Source organism: Micromys minutus (genome assembly GCF_963924665.1).
Source record: "Micromys minutus genome assembly, chromosome: 22".
In the NCBI taxonomy this organism is placed as follows: domain Eukaryota; kingdom Metazoa; phylum Chordata; class Mammalia; order Rodentia; family Muridae; genus Micromys; species Micromys minutus.
In genome coordinates, this window is record NC_137957.1 from 3,734,931 (window position 1) to 3,754,660 (window position 19,730).

General features: G+C 43.0%; 1 protein-coding gene across 1 annotated transcript in view; it reads right to left on the reverse strand.

The window, feature by feature from the left end:
• Positions 1-12,782, reverse strand: part of LOC308435266 (prostaglandin E2 omega-hydroxylase CYP4F21-like) — a gene marked incomplete at its 3' end in the record, with an annotated part of 36,841 nt that extends 24,059 nt beyond the window's left edge. Inside the window, exons 1-6 of the mRNA XM_080935940.1 lie at positions 12,748-12,782; positions 10,210-10,374; positions 9,679-9,877; positions 7,649-7,793; positions 1,729-1,782; positions 1,513-1,640 (exon numbers count right to left, since the gene is read on the reverse strand). Coding sequence (XP_080792066.1) covers positions 1,513-1,640; positions 1,729-1,782; positions 7,649-7,793; positions 9,679-9,876 — 525 coding nt within the window. The 5' untranslated portion in view covers position 9,877; positions 10,210-10,374; positions 12,748-12,782. The remainder of the gene's footprint in view (positions 1-1,512; positions 1,641-1,728; positions 1,783-7,648; positions 7,794-9,678; positions 9,878-10,209; positions 10,375-12,747) is intronic.
• Positions 12,783-19,730: the final 6,948 nt, after the last annotated feature.

Here is a 19,730-nt window from a genome sequence, read left to right on the forward strand (position 1 = left end):
TCTTCCCAGTCCTACCTTCTAAAGCTTTAGTGATAATTAAATCGTCCTGATTTTTTTTTTTTTTTTTTTTTTTTTTGGCTCCACAACCATACATAAATACTTGCTTCACTACGTATATGCTCTTACAGCTGTGGGTTTTGACACACTGCCTGTCCTCTCTGGCCCTCAGTTTCACAATCCATAGTCTAGAAGTCAAAGTCATCTCTGTTTTAGAGCGGTGTGGAAACTCTGTCAGGCAACTTATAGCACAGACTCATCGTAACACTTCTATCTACAGTAGCGGATCAATGCATGTCCGCTGTCTTTACCGCCCTTGTTAGCACAGTGATACATAGCTTTAGAAATGCTCCAATAGTTCACAACTCCTCAGCCTTTTCAATGAGCCCTGGTAGCTCTCTCCATTGGGAGGCAGGCCTGTTTCTCCATGTCTTGAATCTGAGTGGAACTAGAGACTTACTTGCTCTGACGTAAGGAGTATAGACAGAATAGTGTGCTATTCCTGAAGCTAAGCTTGGAAAGGCCAAGTTCTGCTTGCTCTCTCACTCATTCCCTCACTCCCCCCTTCTCCCTCCCTCCTCTGCTCCCCAATCTCTCCATGCTAGGAAACCCAGACTCACTCAAGGAAGATAAAAGGCCAGGAGGGATCTAGATGGCTTACAAAGGCCAGCGATGTTATTCTTTTCTTTTTAGAAAACAACTTTTCTAAGCTAGTCATGGTGTTTCCTGCCTTTAAATTCATCAGGGACAGGTGGATCTCTCTGAGTTAGAGGCCAGCCTGGTCTACACAGTCACTGTGTCATAGTGAGTTCCAGGACAAAAAGCAAAACAACAACAAGAAGAGCCCTTTCTTTTGTTTTTGATGGTGGAATAGGAGCCAGGGCTTGTGCATGCTAAGCAGGCTCCCAAGATCGAGTTACACCTAACACAGGATCTTGTGTAGACACGGACTCACTGTACTTCTGCTTCGTCCGACCAGTGCTGGGATCAAAGGGACCACTCACCATGCAGAACTTGAGGCCAGTGACTTGAAAGTGGTGTGGTGTGTAGACAGAGATATGGTGCGACAGACAAGATTAATGTGTGCCGACTCTCCAAAGCTTCTGTGACCAGGAAGGGAAACAGATCCTTCCGATCCCCCTTTGTATGCTAGGAGCCTGACTCCACAGTGTCATCTCTTCTACACGTTAGGTCTAGATTATTATCCCCACTTTACAGCTAGAAAATTGCTGGGTGGTGGTGGCACGTGCCTTTAATAGTAGCACTTGGGAGGCAGAAGCAGGTAGATCTCTGAGTTTGAGGCTAACCTGGTCTACAAAGCAAGATCTGGGGCAGTCAGGGGTATACAGAGAAACTCTGTCTCAAAAAAAGTGAAAGACAGACAGACAAACTAAGGCTTGGAGAGGCAAACCTGTGATCCCAAAGTCATCTAAGCAGACCCACATCAGCAGATTACATCTGAAACCCATCCCTTTCTGCCAGGCTCCAATGGGGCCCCATGTTCCGGAAACTCACGTGCATAATGTTCACACTCTTGTTAAAAGTCTTCACATAGGACTTCAATATGTCGAAGTGGAAGGCGGGCGTCAGCATGCGCCGGTGGCGGCTCCACTTGTCCCCAGCACTCAACAGGAGCCCATCCCCTGGAAGGACAGCCATGACCATAGGCAAGGGCAGTGCCCTCCCTTAACCCCCCAGGGAGTCCGAAGGCCCTCACTTTCAAATACTCACCCAGCCAGGGCTTCAGGAAGTTGTACAGAGTCATTTCCTTGGGTGCAGTAGCAGCTGAAACACAGGAGGACAATCAGGAGTCATGGAAAAGGTGGGCAACGGACTTTAGGAGGGATAAGGACCCTCAGCTAGGGCTGTGCACCCACCCCTCCAAACTCTAAGGAGGATGATTTTGGAGAAATGGGGTGTGCATAGAGTCACAGGGGAATCTCCATTATATCCTGGATGGGTCCAGGTGTGTTTCTTTGAGCCGGGGGTTAGAGGAGGCAGAAAAAGATTTACTTGGTGCTCACATGGGGACAGTGCCCAGTGCTACCTTTGAGGATAGGGGAGTCCTTGGCCGTAAGCACTTGACACATCTGTGGAAACATTTGAACCCTGCTATACAATAATGGGGGAAGCCTAGGGCATGTTAAGGGGAGTAGTATCAATACCATGAACCCCAGGGATGAGGCTTTTGTTCCTCTACCATCATTTCCCCTGCCCATCCCTCCCACTATAAATGTGCTGGCTGGAGAGGAGATGTAAGGCAGTTGTTGTTTTAGAATGTTAGAACTCTTCCTTCTCAGATTACAGATTTTAATCTATCATTGGCATTCTCGTTGATAGGCAGTACGAATCTTGGTATTGTGGTTAGCTCTCTGGCCTGAATGCCGTTCGAACTATCCAGTTAGCCACAGAGTTAAAGAGAATATCCAATAAATTTTGGGAGAAAAGAAAAAGACCGCCTAGATGAGGGATCCTACACTCAACCGAAGACTTTCTCTGTCCCAGCTCCTGACATTCCTTGTCACTTTCAATAGTAACCTGAAGTTCTACACTTTCAATTTTGTTCCCTGGTTACAACACGTTTGGCTTCTGGTTTTTGTTGTTGTCTGTTTGATTTTTGAAGATGGGGTTTCTCTGGGTAACTTTAGCTGTACTGGAACTCACAATGTAGACTAGGCTGTCCTTGAATTCAAAGATCTGCCTGCCTCTGCACCCTTAGTGCTGGAATTAAAGGTATGTGCCACCACTGTCCAGCTTGGCCTCTGCTTTCAGTGTGTTGTAGCGCAGTTTTTTCTTCCTTCCGAATGATGGCACTTGAGGCAGCTGGTAAAGGCACGGTTCTGTTGATTTGATCTAGTTCACAGTGTTGTCTAAAGCCTCCATTCCTGGTGAGCACCTCTTGCTTTTATGTATCACTATGTATCTATAACAGTTTGCAACAAAATTTCATCTGGCCTTAAAGATCTTAAGTATGAATGAGCTTTAGATTGACAGTCTCTAGCTTATAATTATTTGGTAAAAAGGCAGATATTTGCTCTGTCCCACAGTTTTCAGGGTCACAGACGCCTTTTGTAGCTCTCACTGTAACTACAGGGTTGGCGGAAAGACTTTGGTTCCCTCTCTTATGCCTTCTTATTTATGCAGCATAGTTCCCTACCCAAGATCACTGAAGGCCTTGTTAGCTTGCCCGCCTTTGCTGGCATGTAAGATTCTGTAACCCTCAGATGTAAGTGAAACAAAGGAAATCTGTGTAAGACAGAGTTTAGAAAAATCTAATGGCAATGAACAGTGTTTGGGTCTTGCACAGACAGGAATTTTACAGCTCAGTAAAATGTGGGCGAGCAATCTTAATCTGTTCTATTATGTTATAAATGTCATTTTGATGGAATACTTACTCTCTTAAGAGACTGATAAATTCGTTTGTTGTATTGCAAGGCTCATGATATCAAGAAACAAAGCCAAAACAAACAAACAAAAAATACCAGTTTACTGGAAGAGAGAAATGTAAGATCCAAGCAAGTCACTTAGGGGTTGTAGAAAAGAATATTTGTTTTTTGGGGTTTGGGGGTTTTTTTATTTGTTGTTTTGCTTTTCAAGACAGGGTTTCTCTGTGTAGCTTGGCTATCCTGAAATTCACTTTGTGGACCAGGCTGTACTGGAGCCTGCCTCTGCTTCCTGAGTAAAGGTGTGTGCGGCCACAGCAGTCGGGAAGAATCTTCTTTAAAGAGTGTCAGGTGATTGGAGGTAATTAACATTCCTGAGGTCAAAGTTCAGTAGGCTAATGTACAACTGAAAGCTAGTTCTCTGGTTAAATCGATGAGGTCCTCCTAAGATATTGATTTGTTCTTGGTAACATTTACGAAACCAACTTAAAAATAAGATTTATGTTTAATGAAGGCATGCTTTCTGTTAACTTTGTCAGGCTTTTAACTACTTAAAGAAGTGCATCTTAACAAACTCAAGGTTTATCTAAGGACGTGTTTACAACTATTTTAAAAAAGATTATTTGCCACTGTTTTTACTTGCATGCATCTTTATGCCAGATGTGTGCAGGTATTCCCAGAGGCCAGACGAAGGCATCGGATCCCTTGGATCTGGAGTTACAGGTGGTTGTGAGCTGCCTTGATGTGGGTGCTGGGAACTGAACTCAGACCCTCTTCAAGAGCAGTGAGTGCTTTTCACCCCTAAGTCAGTCCCCCCGAACCCCTCTTTTCAACTTTATAATTAAGATTATCTTAAGATGGTTCCAGTTACTGATTTTATTTTGCTGTTTGCTGAGCATGTTACAAAACTCTAACCAGGGCTATTCTAATTCTTTTGTTTTCCACAGTCCTAGCCTCTCTATATAAAATTTATAATCGGGGGCTGGGGTGTAATTCAGATGATTAACTGTCCACCTAGCATGCATGGAGCCCAAGGTCCAGTCCTATAACTGCATAAAGCAAGTGTGACTTCGTACACTTGTAATCCCAGCATTCAGGAGATGAATGTAGAAGAATGGGGAATTCGAGGTTATTTTTGCCACATAGCAAAACTGAAGTCAGCTTGGATGTGTGGGACACTGTCTAAACAAACAGGTTTACAACTACTTTTAATAAATGATTCTAATTTATTACTTATTTCTTAATTTATGTATTTACTAAACTAGTTTTCTTTAAGTATTTACTGCTATGGGTTGTGTTTTTAATTATCATTAAACTGTGCTGTCAGTAGACATTTTGCAGAAGTAAATTTCCAATAAAAAAAAAAAACTGAGGGGGCTGAAGACATGGCTCAGCTCATAAGAGCACCACTGACTGCTCTTACAGAGGTCCTGAGTTCAAATCTCAGCAACCACATGGAGGCTCACAACTATCTGTAACAGGACCCAGTGCTATTAATATGCTTTCCTTGTTATAATTAAACACATGTAACAACCACTAAGTAATATCCCACCTCTTTGGATTTCTGATGATCTACAAAGATCTACTGTCTTGTAATGATGATAGATAAACAAGTAGATGACTTCTTAAGTCTTAATGATGACCCTATAAGAATCCCTAAAATTATATCAGTGATTATTAATTTCTTTTATAGTGGGACTAATGTTATGTCCTTTTCTGATAGTCAAAACTGCAGTGAGAACTCTGCCAGTCTCCCAAGTGTCACCAGTTAATTGCTCTTAGATTGCAACCAAACTTTCTCATTGTCAGGGCACATTCCAAGAAGTTGTAAAACAATTCACCAGAGGTCATAAGAAAGGGATATAACTATTTATTATAGGTGCTAAGACAGAAGATAAAATATTGACCAGGCTTATCTATATAAAACTTCACTAATAACTTAGTTATGGTTTTAAACCTTCAGTGAACCTGTGGAGCTGAGACAGGTGATGGATGTTTGGTCAGATAATCACTCCTAATGGATGTGCATGTGAACATTCTCTTCTGTAAACTTCTGTTTCAATTTATGGTTTGATTTTTGTGTGTGAACTTGTGATAAACACTTTAACATGTGATCATGTGTTCCGAAAGGCATATAAATACTGAGGACAAAAAGATGAGAGAGGAGAGTAGAATTTTTTTCCCTTGGGAGATTTTTTTGCTTTTCCCCACTTAGAGTAGACATTTTTTCCCTTTTCCCACTTAGAAGAAATTTCCCCTTTTTCTGCTTAGGATCTTTCTGCTTTTTCTCTTAGTTAGCTATCATAGAAAACTTTTTACAACTTAGTAATAAACTCTATAATCACTTTTCAAAGTGTCCCCTTTACTTTCTGTGACTTCCAACCATCAGGCTGAGAGTTAGAGCCCAGCAGTTCCCGCTGAGATAGGGCAAAAGCCACACTGATTAATCCTCTGCTGTTGGGCTACAGGTGTCAATCACCTAAGCCAGCAGCTTTTTACCCTCGGAAAGAGCAAGAAACTTTTTAGGACCTTTTAGAAATTATCATCAGTATTATAGTACAGTTAGAGAGCTAGGAAGTCCTGAGACTCTGAGACCCTCAAACTTTAAAGGCATTGTCAAAGTCCTACTGTGTGCTCTCAACCACTACCCTTTCCAGGCTGGAAAAAAAACAACCCCCCCCCAAAAAAAAACAAGACAGAACACAGACACTAACAGAATGTAACATCTGTGGGAATATCTTGGTCACAGAAGTTAATACCACGAACCCCAGGCTGACCACCTGACCAAAGGGGCAAATCTAAGATCTGGAACTATTGATCAACTTTTATCTGTCTCCTTTCCTATATAATGTGCTTGCTTGAAAGATGTATGTGTCAGGCAAGGGGGTGGCATACATGTGTGCTGTGCATGTGAAGGCAAATGGTCAAGTTCAGGAATTATTCTTCTGGAGACATCTACCTCGTTTTTTGTATTTTTAGGTCTGTCACTGGGACTTGGACTCACCATTTTAACAAGGCTAGCTTGCCAGTGAGCTCCAGGGTCCACCTGTCTCCACCTCCCAGTACTAGGATTTCAAGTGCATACCACTATGCTCAGCTTCCTCTGAAAGGCAGTGTTTTAGGATTGTGGTGGTTTAAATGAGATGTCCCTCATATCTCAGGCATTTTCAGTGTGGTGACACTGTTCGGGGCAGGTTAGGAAATGTGGCCTTGCTGGAAGAAGTGACTGGGGGTAGACTTTGAAGTTTAAATGCCTCCCACCAACAACAACTTTCTCTCTCTGCTACCTGTTAGTGGTGTGAGATATGTGCTTCAGTCACTGTGCCTGCCTGCTGCTGTACTTACACACTGTAGTGGTAACGGACTCGTCCCTCTGGGACCATAAGCCCAAATAAACCTTTCTTTCTGTAAGTGTCTCAGTCAGTGTTTCATCATGACAGAAAAGTAACTAATCACACATGTCTATCTGAATCAAGTGCAACTTCCAGAGGCAACACCTGTCTGCTAACCGGCATCTGCACTGACAGAGAGAATTAGCTTCAGGATTCCAGTGACTTATGAACAGCCGTGGAGTCTGCTTGTACATTTCTATTCTCGTGGATCGAGCACCTCACACCTTCCCTCATCTCAATCCCAGTACTTGAAATGTGGCCAGGCCACCTGAATCTTGGTGGTCAAGCCACAGTGATTAGAGCCAGTACCCAGTTCTCTCATGAAACGCAAACCAAATTTAAAGTAACCCTAAAATATTTCCCAAGACTACATGGACTTTCTGAGGATGCTGAGCTTCTAGGAGTCATCTTTTATAGCATGTGAGTGAAGCCACCACAAAGGAAAAAAAAAAAAAAAAAAAAAAAAAAACAGAGTTAAGAAGTGAAGTTTCCTGCTGCCATTAGTTAAAACATTTCTTCACTGGCATATGAAGACCTCTCTCCCTGACCTCAATAACAGTAGATCCCTTTACATGTTCCTCCCAGTGCTCCGCATGCAACCCAAGGTCTTGTATATGACAGGCAAGCGCATTGACATTTCTGAATGACACCCCTGATAATAGATTCCCTTTCTTTGATTAGATTGGGCTTCCTTTTCTCACAACCCAAACAGACCTCAGCACTACGAGAGACCCAAGACATTGACTGGTGTCTTCCAGAAGATTAGAGACAGAGCCATGCCGTCTGTTCCATATGGCTTCGTCTCCTGCTCAGCTTGGTCTGTGTAGCTGTGAGGACTGGGAGAAGACGCAGGGAAGAGAGCAGCGCTTGACGTACCTGAGGCTTGGAGCAGAGGAGCAATGAAGTTCGGGTGGACGAGTCGCAGGATCGGGTACACAGGTCCAACCCACGAGAGGTGGATATCACGGAAGTGGTGGCCCAGATGTGCTATGAACTTCATGCCTTCCTCATTGTTCTTCATCTAGGAAAGGAGAAATCTGCTGCTATCCGTGGAAAGGTGCCCTCCCACTCTGTCAGCCCCTCCTCTCCTCTCTCACCCCTTCTACTTCAGTAATCTATGGTTCTTGCTGAGCCACAGCCGGGCCATTGATATGTGTCTCTCATTGTATTCGTATTTCTATCCTGCACACAGACATACGTACAGACATACACACAGACAAAACAAAGTGCACATAAAAAGTGTACAATAAATGCTGGTGAAAATGTAGGGGCACATGAACCCTCACCCAGGACTGTAGTGCATACGATGCATGAACCGAAGTGTATATTGTGTAAATCAATATGGAAGCTTCTCTGTCCTATCACAGAGCTCCGTGCTCATCCATGTTTATCTCTGATCTTTTCACAATAGCAAGAAAATGGAGTGTGCTAAGATGTTTACCCACAGATGAATGGCTAATGAAAATGCAAGATACACACAATCTAATTCTGTTCGGATACAAAGAAAAATACGTTTGCTGAGAAATGGATGGACCTGAGAAACACCATGTTAGGAGAAGGAGCCCAGGCTCAGACTGATGAATACGGTATCTTCTCTGTGGATCCTGGCCTCTAACTATTAAATTCCCGTGTTTAAGAGAAAGTGTGAAAATGTGGGTAACCAGGCTGGGAAACCAGAAAGGGGCCCCTAAGACTTAGAAGCTAAAAGGCTTTAGTGTAGGGATGAAGAAGAAGATAGGACAAATGCTAAGGGGTGAGAGGGGAAAGTGGGCAGGGGGAAGAACTAACCCAAATGAAGTGTGTGTGAAATTCTATAAAAACATTTCCTTACTAATGTAATTTAAAATTAATGTGTGTGTATTGCTCTACAACTTGTCTGTTTTCTCTCTCCTCCCCTATGCATACATGCATCTCTCATTTTGTTTCTATTGCATTCTTCCCAACTCCTGCTGGGAATTTAAGCTAGAAATGCTGAGAAAATGGGTCGCAATGGTTACTCTCCTCTTCTCCCATCTAACAGGATACGTACATTCTGCTCCTCACAGCCCTCTGTAACTCCAGCTGCAGGACATCTGATGCCCTCTGCTGGATTCTGCATGCACCCACACGCAGGTCCGCACATCCCCTCCCACATCTGATTAAAAATAAACCTTTAAAAAAATAGCCAATGCCATGTGACTTTAATGCCAAGCTACAGAAACAGAAATTGCAATTGTCAGGAGTAGGTCTTTCCTACTTTGAGAATAGGTTTGTGCAGGGGCTGGAGAGATGGCTCAGCAGTTAAGAAAACACTCTTCTTGAAGACCAGAGTTCAGTCCCCAGTTCCCACCCACACCAGGTGGCTTACAGCTCCAGCTACAGGAGGGGATTTGATGCCCTGTCTCCTGAGGGTATTTGCACTCATTTGGTAACACACACACACACACACACACACACACACACACACACACACATACACACACACAGAGACACAGACACACACAGACACACACACACACACAGAGACACAGACACACACAGACACAGACACAGACACAGACACACACACACACACACACACACACACACACACACACACACACACACAGTGGACTAGGGCTGTCCCTGCTCTGTGCTGCCCATTCTGGGAGCTCTTACGTAGGACAGATTTGTATAAATAAGGGGATGAGACCTCAGATCATGGGTCTTGATCATAATGTGACACTGGGAGCAGGGAAGGGAGGGAAAGAAATCTCCTCAGATCTTGGAGAGGCAGACAGGAGTGGACTGGATGCTGGGGCTGAGAGAAGGGCTCCCTATGTCTTCCCTCACTTGCTACCGTCCTGTGTTCCAAGTTCCACAAGCACCTTTCCAAACGCATTGGGAATTTATCTACCCAGCGACCTACCACCTACTGCCACACTCACCAAGGCCAAGTGACCCCAAAACCAGCTTGGCTTAGGGGGCTGAGGGAAGCAACGAAGGCGGCAGCAGTTGTTATAGAAGGCACAGATCCAGGCCAGAATTCGGGCTAGAGTCCAAGAGGCCCCTCCCAGCAGCAGTAGTTGCCATGGAGAGGCTGTCAGGGGCCCCGTTCCCAGCCAGGACAAGCTCAGCTGTAGCATCCTGCAGGGCAAAAGCAGAGGGTGAAATTTCCAGGCTCCGGAGAGGGGCGGGGACCAGCCGGTTTGCGGAATAACTGTATAGCTAGCCATGGAGACTGGGAGGACTTGGGGGCAGCGCAGGAAGACGAGCAAGGAACCAACGTTGAGAAGAGGAAGAACAGAGAAGGGACAACATGAAGAACTGTTAGCATTCTAGAAGGCCTCGGCTTGAAGCATAAACCCTGGGTTCAAAATCCAGGAGACCCAAAGTCTCCAAGATCAGCCAACCCAGCTGTGGGCAGAGCTCTCCCTGTCCTGAGCCAGAACTCTCCTTGCTACCTTCCCGCCGGGCACCTTTTCTTATGAGCAGTGTGTCTTCCACAACCTCCAGTCTTCTCTGAAAATGTTTTGTCTCTGGCTTCCGACCTGCTGAGCTGTGCGGGAAGTTGTGCTGGGCTGAACCAGCCAATCCTTCCCAGTCTAGGCAAGCAGCCAAGGTGACTGGGGGGCGGGTCCAACCTTAAAGGGAAAGGGAGAAAATAAATAAAAAAGTAGAACTACCGTATCAAATACCAATTCCACTTCTGAGTAAAGGAGACACAATCAGTTCCTGAAGAGATGTTTGTATTTCCACGATCACCACAATATTATTTACAATAGACAATAAATAAAAATCTACCTAAATAAAAAAAGGGCGGGGGGGGGGACAAGATTGAGAGTCATAGGCTCAAGTGGGGCATCCTCAAGATTTCACATCTTCTGTCTGAACCAGAGACAAAGTTTAGGAGTGTGCCTGCCCTCCAGCCGTTAAGGTCTGGCAGATAAATCCCTCTAGCGTCTCCGAACAGTCATGGAGCAACAGCATGTAGAACTGGGAGGCTTTGAAACGCCCCCCGAACTGAACAGCCTGTCAGAGATCAATTTCTTCTTCCTTCTTAAACCCCAGGCCCTAAGTGGCCCGAAGCCTCTCAGAGCTGGAACAAACAATGCAACCCTGCTGGAACCCACTGGTCGGAGAGCATAGATTAAACGGAAGCATCAGAGATCGGAGGGAAAGTATGGGGGCAGAGGTCAGGCTAAGAGGGCCAGTGAGCCGAGGAGGTATAGGCCAGAGGGCAGAACCTTGCAGTTTCTTCTGCACTGACCTGCCATTCTTGACTTGTGAATGGTGTTTGCAAGTAGATTGAGTTGCAGCTACTGATGTGTGTGAGCTGAACTGCTGATGTCCTGGCAGTGCAGACTGGACTCACTCCAAAGAACTGTTTCTAAACAGATCCACACCCTCCTTTGCCCTATTAACCTTTTCTTTCTACTACCTCTTGTGGATGGTGGAATAGAAGAGATATTAAAGATTTTAAGAACCCTTATTAAAGTAGGTTTTGAAAACTTTAGGCCTACATTTCCCATTGAGTGTTTTCTGTGTCAACTTGGTTGAATGACATCACCCAGTTATTTAATGAAAAGGACATTTAGGTATGGCTGTAGGAGGGCTTTGTATCTGATGGATTGAAGAGCCACTACTTCACTTCTTAGCAACATCGAGAACACACACATAAACACACATATGCACACATACATACAAATATACACACACATAGACACATACACATACTCACACATACACACACACAAATATACACACATATAGACACATACACATACTCACACATACATACACAAATATACACACACATAGACACATACACATACTCACACATACACACACACACACACACACACACACACATACACACACACACACACCGGAGCAGCCTCTGTGGGACTGAATCTTGACTTAATATCTGAGGCACCTTTAGCAAGTAAATTTCCAAATACCAAAACTTCTTATCTTATCTAGAGGTTATCTTGAAAGATGCATTACCCAAGTGATTCTTAGTCATGGGAGACTCCCTGGTGTGCCAGGCCTGTCTCCGGACTAAGAAGTGCAAAGGGTCTGAGAATCCTTCAAGAGCAGCCCCATAAATTCTCAGATAACAATCACTGACAAAAGGCTGCTTTAAAGTTTAGCCACCATAACTCTGGATTCCTGCCGGATACAACAGTTCTGCTAAACTTCTGTTAACTCAGCATTTAATTATCTTTCTTGCATTAGTGTGTGTGTGTGTGTGTGTGTGTAATCATGTGAAGGTTAGGGGACAATTTATAGAAGTAAGTGTTCTCTAACTCATGGGTTCACACCATTTATTATGCACAGCATAGAAGTAGGGGGTAGCTGGCCTACGCTTAGAAGTCTGTATTGGAGCAATTTGAGGTTGAATCCATATCAGGGAGGAGGAAGCTGTGGTAGACAGTTTCTGGATACACTGGTTTTAGCTGGTGTAATTGTTAGTCAGTACTCACATTTACAGCAGATATTTGGCCTCCCTCTGAGCCTCCCCATTTCCATGGGTCTGAGGCCTAAGGTCCTTGAGGAGGCTGTGCTTTATCAATAACCACACCTCTAGGACTGTGTTGACTCTCTGCATTTCCACATCAATGCTGCCCCTCTTTTTGTCACCACAAGAAAAGTAATATAATCAGCCTTCTGTTAATATAAATAAAATGCATGAAATAAACAATTTATAGCAGTGTTTATTTCAGCTCATGGTTTCAGAAGTTTTCTTCCTTTATTGGCTTGGGTTTACGGTGAAGTAGAATAGGAGGGGACCCATGACACAGTAAACTTCTCATGTGGCTGACAGAATGGAGAACAAGCCTGAGGACTCAGCACCCCCCTCGGGATCCCACAAAAGTCTAATTTCCACCCATGGGGCTTCACCTCTTCCAGGTCCCACCTCCACCCACATCACACTACCAGCTCATGACAAAATCTACCCGTAACACAGAGGCCTTTGGAGAATGTGCTGGCTACTTGACACAAACTAGAGTCACCTGATAGGAGAGAACCTGAAGTGAGGAGGTGCCTCCATCTCATTAGACAATGTCTGTGTGGCACTTTCTTGTTGACTGATGTGGGAGGGTCTAGGATGCTATCTTAAGAGTTTCTATTCCTGTACAAAAACATAATAAAAAAGAAGCAAGTTGGGGAGGAAAGGCTTTATTCAGCTTACATTTCCACATTGCTGTTCATCACCAAAGGAAGTCAGGATGGGAGCCCAAGCAGGTCAAGAAGCAGGAGCTGATGCAGAGGCCATGGAGGGATGTTACTTATGGCTTACTCCCCCTGGCTTGCTCAGCCTGCTTCCTTATAGAACCCAGGTCTACCAGCCCAGGGATGGCACCACCCACAATGGGCTGGGCCCTCCCCTCTTGATCACTAATTGAGAAAATGCCTTACAGCTGGATCTCATGGAGACATTTCCTCAACTGAGGCTCCTTTCTCTGTGATAACTCCAGCTTGTGTCAAGTGGACACATAAAACTAGCCAGTACAGGTAGTGTGAGATGGCGGCCCCTGAGGCCTAAGAAAGATGAACCTGGAGAGCAATTCAGTAATAAAATAAGCATCTTTCTCCCCATTGTTCCTAGCTCTGCTCCTATTCGAGTTTCATCCTAAGTTTCTTAAATGACGGTCTGTGTTTGGGACATGTAACTCAAATAAATCCCTTTCCTCCCCTTAAGTTGTTTTTTGAGCAGTGCTTTATCACAGCAGCCAAACATAAGTCTCTATGTACCCCAGAAACTCCTAAAACTTTCTATGTAGCCCAGGCTGGTCTCAAACTCATATTTTGCAGTAAGTCCCCCAAATACTGTGTGCTCAGCTGAAATCATTTTAATTGCTTCCTAATGAAAGGGAGAAAATCAAATTCCAGAAGTGATTTGACAAGAGAAATTTGGCATACACAGGCTTACCCACAATGAGGCTGGGGTTGACCCCAATACACCAGAAAAGAAAGATTTTGATTGAAAATTACAACTCATGATGATGTTAGAAGACTTTAAGAAGGTCATAAATATCTCCCTTTAAGAAAAACAGGACCAAACAGGTAAACAGGAAGAAGCCCTTAAAGAGAAAACACAAAAATCAACCAAACAGGTGAAGGAATTGAACAAAACCATCGAGGATCTAAAAATGGAAATAGAAACAATAAAGAAATCACAAGGGGAGACAACCCTGGATATAAAAAACCTAGGAAAGAGATCAGGAGTTATAAACACAAGCACGCCAACAGAATATAAGAGGTGGAATAGAGAATCTCAGGGACAGAAGATAGCATAGAAAACATTGAAACAACAGTCAAAGAAAATGCAAAATGCAAAAAGCCCCTAGCCCAAAATATCCAGGACACAATGAGAAGATCAAATCTGAGGATAATAGGCATAGAAGAGAGCAAAGATTCCCAACTTAAAGGGTCAGTAAATATTTTCAACAAAATTATAGAAAAAACTTCCTTAACCTAATGAAAGAGATGACCATGAACATACAAGAAGCCTACAGAACTCCAAATTGATTAGATCAGAAAAGAAATTTCTCCCATCACATAATAGTCAAAATACCAAATGCACAAAACAAAGAAAGAATATTAAAAGCAGTAAGGGTCAAGTAACATATAAAGGCAGACCTATCAGAATCACACCAGACTTCTCAACAGAGACTATGAAAGCTAGAAGTTTGTGGGTAGATGTCATACAGATCCTAAGATAAGAAAAATGCCAGCCCAGATTACTATATCCAGCAAAACTCTCAATTAACATAGATGGAGAAACCAAGATATTCATGGCAAAACCAAATTTACACAATATATTTCCACAAATCCAGCCCTACAGAGGATAACAGATGGAAAACCCAACACAAGGAGAGAAACTACACCCTATAAAAAGCAAGAAAGTAAACTTCTTTCAACTAACCAAAAAGAAGACAGGCACACAAACATAATTCCATCTCTAACAACAAAAATAACAGGAAACAACAATCACTGGTTTTTAATGTCTCTCAACATCAATGCACTCAATTCCCCAATAAAAAGACATAGACTAACAGACAGGATACATAAAGAGGACCCAACATTTTGCTGCATACAGGAAACACATCTCAGTGACAAAGACAGATACTACCTCAGAGTAAAAGGCTGGAAAACAATTTTACAAGCAAATGGTTCCAAACAACGAAGCTGGAGTAGCCATTCTAATATGAAATAAAATAGATTTTCAACTAAAAGTTATCAAAAAAGATAAGGAAGGACACTTCATATTTGTCAAATATTTGTCAAATCCACCAAGACGAAATCTCAATTCTGAATATCTATGCTCCAAATGCAAGGGCAACTGCATTCATTAAAAAAAAAAAAAAAAAAAAAAAAAAAAAAAAAAAAAAAAAACCTTACTAAAGCTCAACACACACATTGCACCTCATACAATAATAGTGGGAAACTTCAATACCACACTCTCATCAATGGACAGATCATGGCAACAGAAACTAAACAGAGACATGGTGAAACTAACAGAAGTTATGAATCAAATGGATTTAACAGATACTTATTAAACATTTTATCCTAAAACAAAAGAATATACCTTCTTCTTAACACCTTCTCAGAAGTTGACTATATAATCAGTCACAAAACAGGCCTCAATGGATACAAGAAGATTGAAAGTATCCCATGCATCCTATCAGATCACCAAGGACTAAGACTGGTCTTCAGTAACAACAAAAACAACATAAAGCCTACATACACATGGAAGCTGAACAATGCTCTACTCAATGATAACTTGGTTAAGGAAGAAAGAAAGAAATTAAAGACTTTTTAGAATTTAATGCAAATGAAGGCACAGTATACCCAAACTTATGGGACACAATGAAAGCAGTGCTAAGAGGAAAACTCATAGCTCTGATGCCTCCAAAAAGAAACTGGAGAGAGTATACACTAGCAGCTTGACAGCTCACCTAAAAGCTCTAGATCAAAAAGAAGCAAATGCACCCAGGAGGAAAAGACAGCAGGAAATAATCAAACTCAGGACTGAAATCAACTGAGTAGAAACAAAAAGAACTATACAAAGAATCAACGAAACCATGAGCTGGTTCTTTGAGAAAATCAACAAGACTGATAAAGCCTTAGCCAGACTAACCAGAAGGTACAGAGACAATATTCAAATTAACATAATCAGAAATGAAAAGGGAGACATAACAAAAGAAACTGAAGAAATTCAAACATTTATAAGATCCTGCTACAAAAGCCTTTCTTTACTCAACAAAACTGGAAAATCTGGATGAAATGGACAATTTTCTAGACAGATACCATACATAAATGTCTGTGGTGGAAACAAAAATTGGAAGTTTGGGTTAAAGGAAGTTGTTCCCCCAGAACCGTCTTTGTTGATGAAGGTCCTCAGCTGCCTGTTTTTACCGGCCTTGTCCAGTCCTATTCCTTCAGAGGAATGGAAATACCTGGTATGATGCTCTGGTATTCATCTGCTTCTTGTTACTTTACTCTTTTATTTCTGCTTGGTAAACACTAAATAAATTTACTTACACAAACCCAAAAGCACAGCTGTAGTAGGTCATTCTCCACAGGGAGCATACAGAATTCCAAGACAGACACTGGAACCAGTTTTAGCTCTTTGACTCAACATCTGTTCTAGCTCTTCTTCCTTGGTTTTCTGAAATATGCACCATTTTCCCCACCAACCTCAGAACTCCTCTCCAGGTCCTCTTGCATCCTGTATCTACCTGGTTTCCATCCTCTAAAGAGTTGGTTGTCCACAATCAGCTGTGACTACTGAAACTCCTACCAGCCCAAATACCTTCTGTGGCTCCCTGAGAAACTTAAGGTGGAGTTCATATCATATGGCTGGTTATGAAAGCTCCTTAAATATGACCATTCTGGACACTGTATCTCATGTCTGGAATCTTAACACTCATGAAAAGGAGACAGTAGGATCACAAGTTCCAGACAAGCCTCAACTACCTAGAAAGTTATAGAATAGTGGGACTTGTCTCAAAATGAAAGCTTTCATTGATTTTTTTTTTTTTAATTTGGCTTCCTTTTTGCCCAGGATGGTGTCAAGTTAGCCCTTGTCTAACCCCCAGATGACAATCTTTATTAGATGCAGACACGTATAGACTAATAAAGGCTACTTCCAGTTGTGGCTGTGAGGGCATTTCCAGAGGGGATACATAGGAGGAAAAGCCTGCTCTGCTTGTTCATAGTCTCAGAACATTAGCTGGAGCCATGTGGGTAGCAGGAATAAAGAGAAAAGTTTCTAGCACAGGCAATTTCTCTCTCTCATTAATAGCTATCATGATGGGAACTGCTGTGTCACACCCTTTCCTACAAGGAAGGACTGAAACAGGAGCAAAAAACCAAAACAAAACCCTAATATACCATCCAACCTCATTTAAACTGCATGGACAGACAAGGCCCACACTTAATTCCCTGCCTTTCTGCAAACAATCTCACCTCCCTGAAAGGATCACTCTTTCTCCTCTCTGTCACTCAATGTCAGCTAAGACCTACCTGCTTGAGGGATGCACCTCACTTCCCCCGGTCAGTCCTCCATTCTCCAACCTTCTCTTTTAGTTCATGGCTCAGGTTCTCACACAAAGGGAGTTATCCACTCCTGACAGTTGCTATGGAAGCTGAAGATACACTTCTGTAGACTGTCCACAGTAATGAGGCTCCTATGTTCAAACAAGTCCACCACATATGCTGCCCTCACAGGTCACACACTGCCACTTGTTCTGGCCAGAGAATGAAACAAGGTTGTCCCTTGCCTCTGAGTCTCTGACCAGCCCTAGATATCAGAACAGATCCCTGGCCCAGAACCAGACACCTGGTCTTCTAATGAGCACTTGACTCCACATCAGCGAGCTAAAGGTATGACTGTAGGGGATAAAGATGTGAGTGCAGGAGTCAGGAGCCTTGAGTTCAAGTCCACATCCTGTCAACAAGCAACCAAGTCCTAGGTCCCACTCCTCCAGTTTGTAGCATTAAGTTGACGTGGCCATCAAACGATACTTGAATACCCACTCTACTAATCCTTTTCTCTTTCTGTTGGTGAATTTGGAGACGTTCCCTGAGACCATTCTGACCCTCAGTTTCACTATCCACAATGTAATATTTATAAGGTAGACCTACCTCAGAATAGGCTGAAAACTCTATCAGACAACTGGCATATTGTTTATGGTACACAGTAGATGCTGAATAACTGTTAACTATCATCCTTGTTCTCATTAATGTAGTGGTGACTCTATAAATATCCTGGTTGTTTATAATTCCTTCATTTGTAGCCTTTGCATTACTTTTCATTTGCAGATGGCCCCGTCTCTCAGTGTTGTGACCTTGAAGTGAACTGGGAACTCACTTGCTTTGGCTTGAGGAGTGTTTTTTTTTTTTTTTTTTTTTTTTAAATTATGGTATGTTAATTCTGAAGCTAAGCTTGGAGAGATACTAAATGTTCAGCCCCATCCCTCTCAGAGCCCTTTACGTCTTACAAAAAACAAAAACAAAACCAGACTCCCAACAAGAAAGTGAGGAGACAGCTGGCCCAGCAAAGATGCAAAGTTGTCTTTTTAGTTCTTTTGTTTTTCATCTCTTCTTTTTCTACTGTTGGATGCAGAGCTCAAGAACTTGTGCATGCTGAGCAAGCCATCTAGCACCGAGCTACACCACCCAAGACCTTAATTTGAGACAAGGTACTGACAGAGAGCCCAAACTGGCCTGAAACTCACAAATCTGGCTCACTCACCCAAGTTCTGAGATTACAAGTGTATCATCACATTGCCTAATTTACAGTCAGTTAGTTTAAATTTTGTGATAATTAGAATGAGACATCGTCTTAGTTAGGGTTTTATTGCTGTGAACAGACACCACGACCAAGGCAAGTCTTATAAATAACAACATTTAATTGAGGCTGGCTTACAGGTTCAGAGGTTCAGTTCATTATCATCAAGACAAGAGCATGGCAGCATCCAGGCAGGCATGGTGCAGGAGATGCTGAGAGTTCTACATCTTCATCCAAGGGAAGCCAGGAACAGACTGACCATCCTCAGGCAGCTAGGAGGAGTGTCTCCAAGCCCACCCCCAAGTGACACACTTCCTCCAACAAGGCCACACCTTTTACTAGTGCCACTCCCTGGGCCAAGCATATGCAAACCATAACAGACATTATCCAACAGTCAACATTAATGTAGTGGTTTGGATGAGATATTTGGCATATCTTAGGTATCCAAATGAGTGGTCTCCAGCTGGTAGTGATGTTTGGAGATACTTAGGAGGCTCGGCCTTGCTGGAGAAGATATGCCATATGGAGTGGACTTTGAGAGTTTAAAGGCCATTTTGTGTTTTCTCTCTTATCTTTCTACATGTGGCTCAAGATGTTATCCCCCAGCTTCTGCTCCAGCCTCTGTGCCTAGTGCCTGTTGTCATGTTTTCTTATCATAATGGACCCATGGCCTTATGTAACTGTAAACTTAATAGACCTCAGTCATAATATTTTTTATTACAGCAATAAAAAATTACCAATACAAATATGGTACCTTTCCAGCACTACTGAGTGACAGGGTAGTAAACATTCTTTGTTGAGTTTCTTGGGTTTTCATTGCTGCTAGCAGACAATGTGACCGAGGTAACTCTTATAAAGGAACATATCTAATTGGAACTGGCTTACAGTTTTAGAGGTTCAGTCCATTATCATCATGGTGGGAAGCATGGCAGCATCCAGGCAGACATGGTGCTGGAGAAGGAGCTGAGTTCCACATCTTGATCTGAAGGCAGCCAGGAAAACACTGTCCTCTTCAGGCAGCTCCGAGGAGGCGCTCTTCGGCCCTGGGCAGAGCCTGAGTACTGGGAGTCCTCAAAGCTTACTCAGTGACACACTTCCTCCAGCAAAGCAACAGAAAGCCACACCTCCTAAAAGTGACATTTCCCATGAGTCAAGCATTCAAACACCTATGGGGGTCGTATCTATTCAGACTACCAC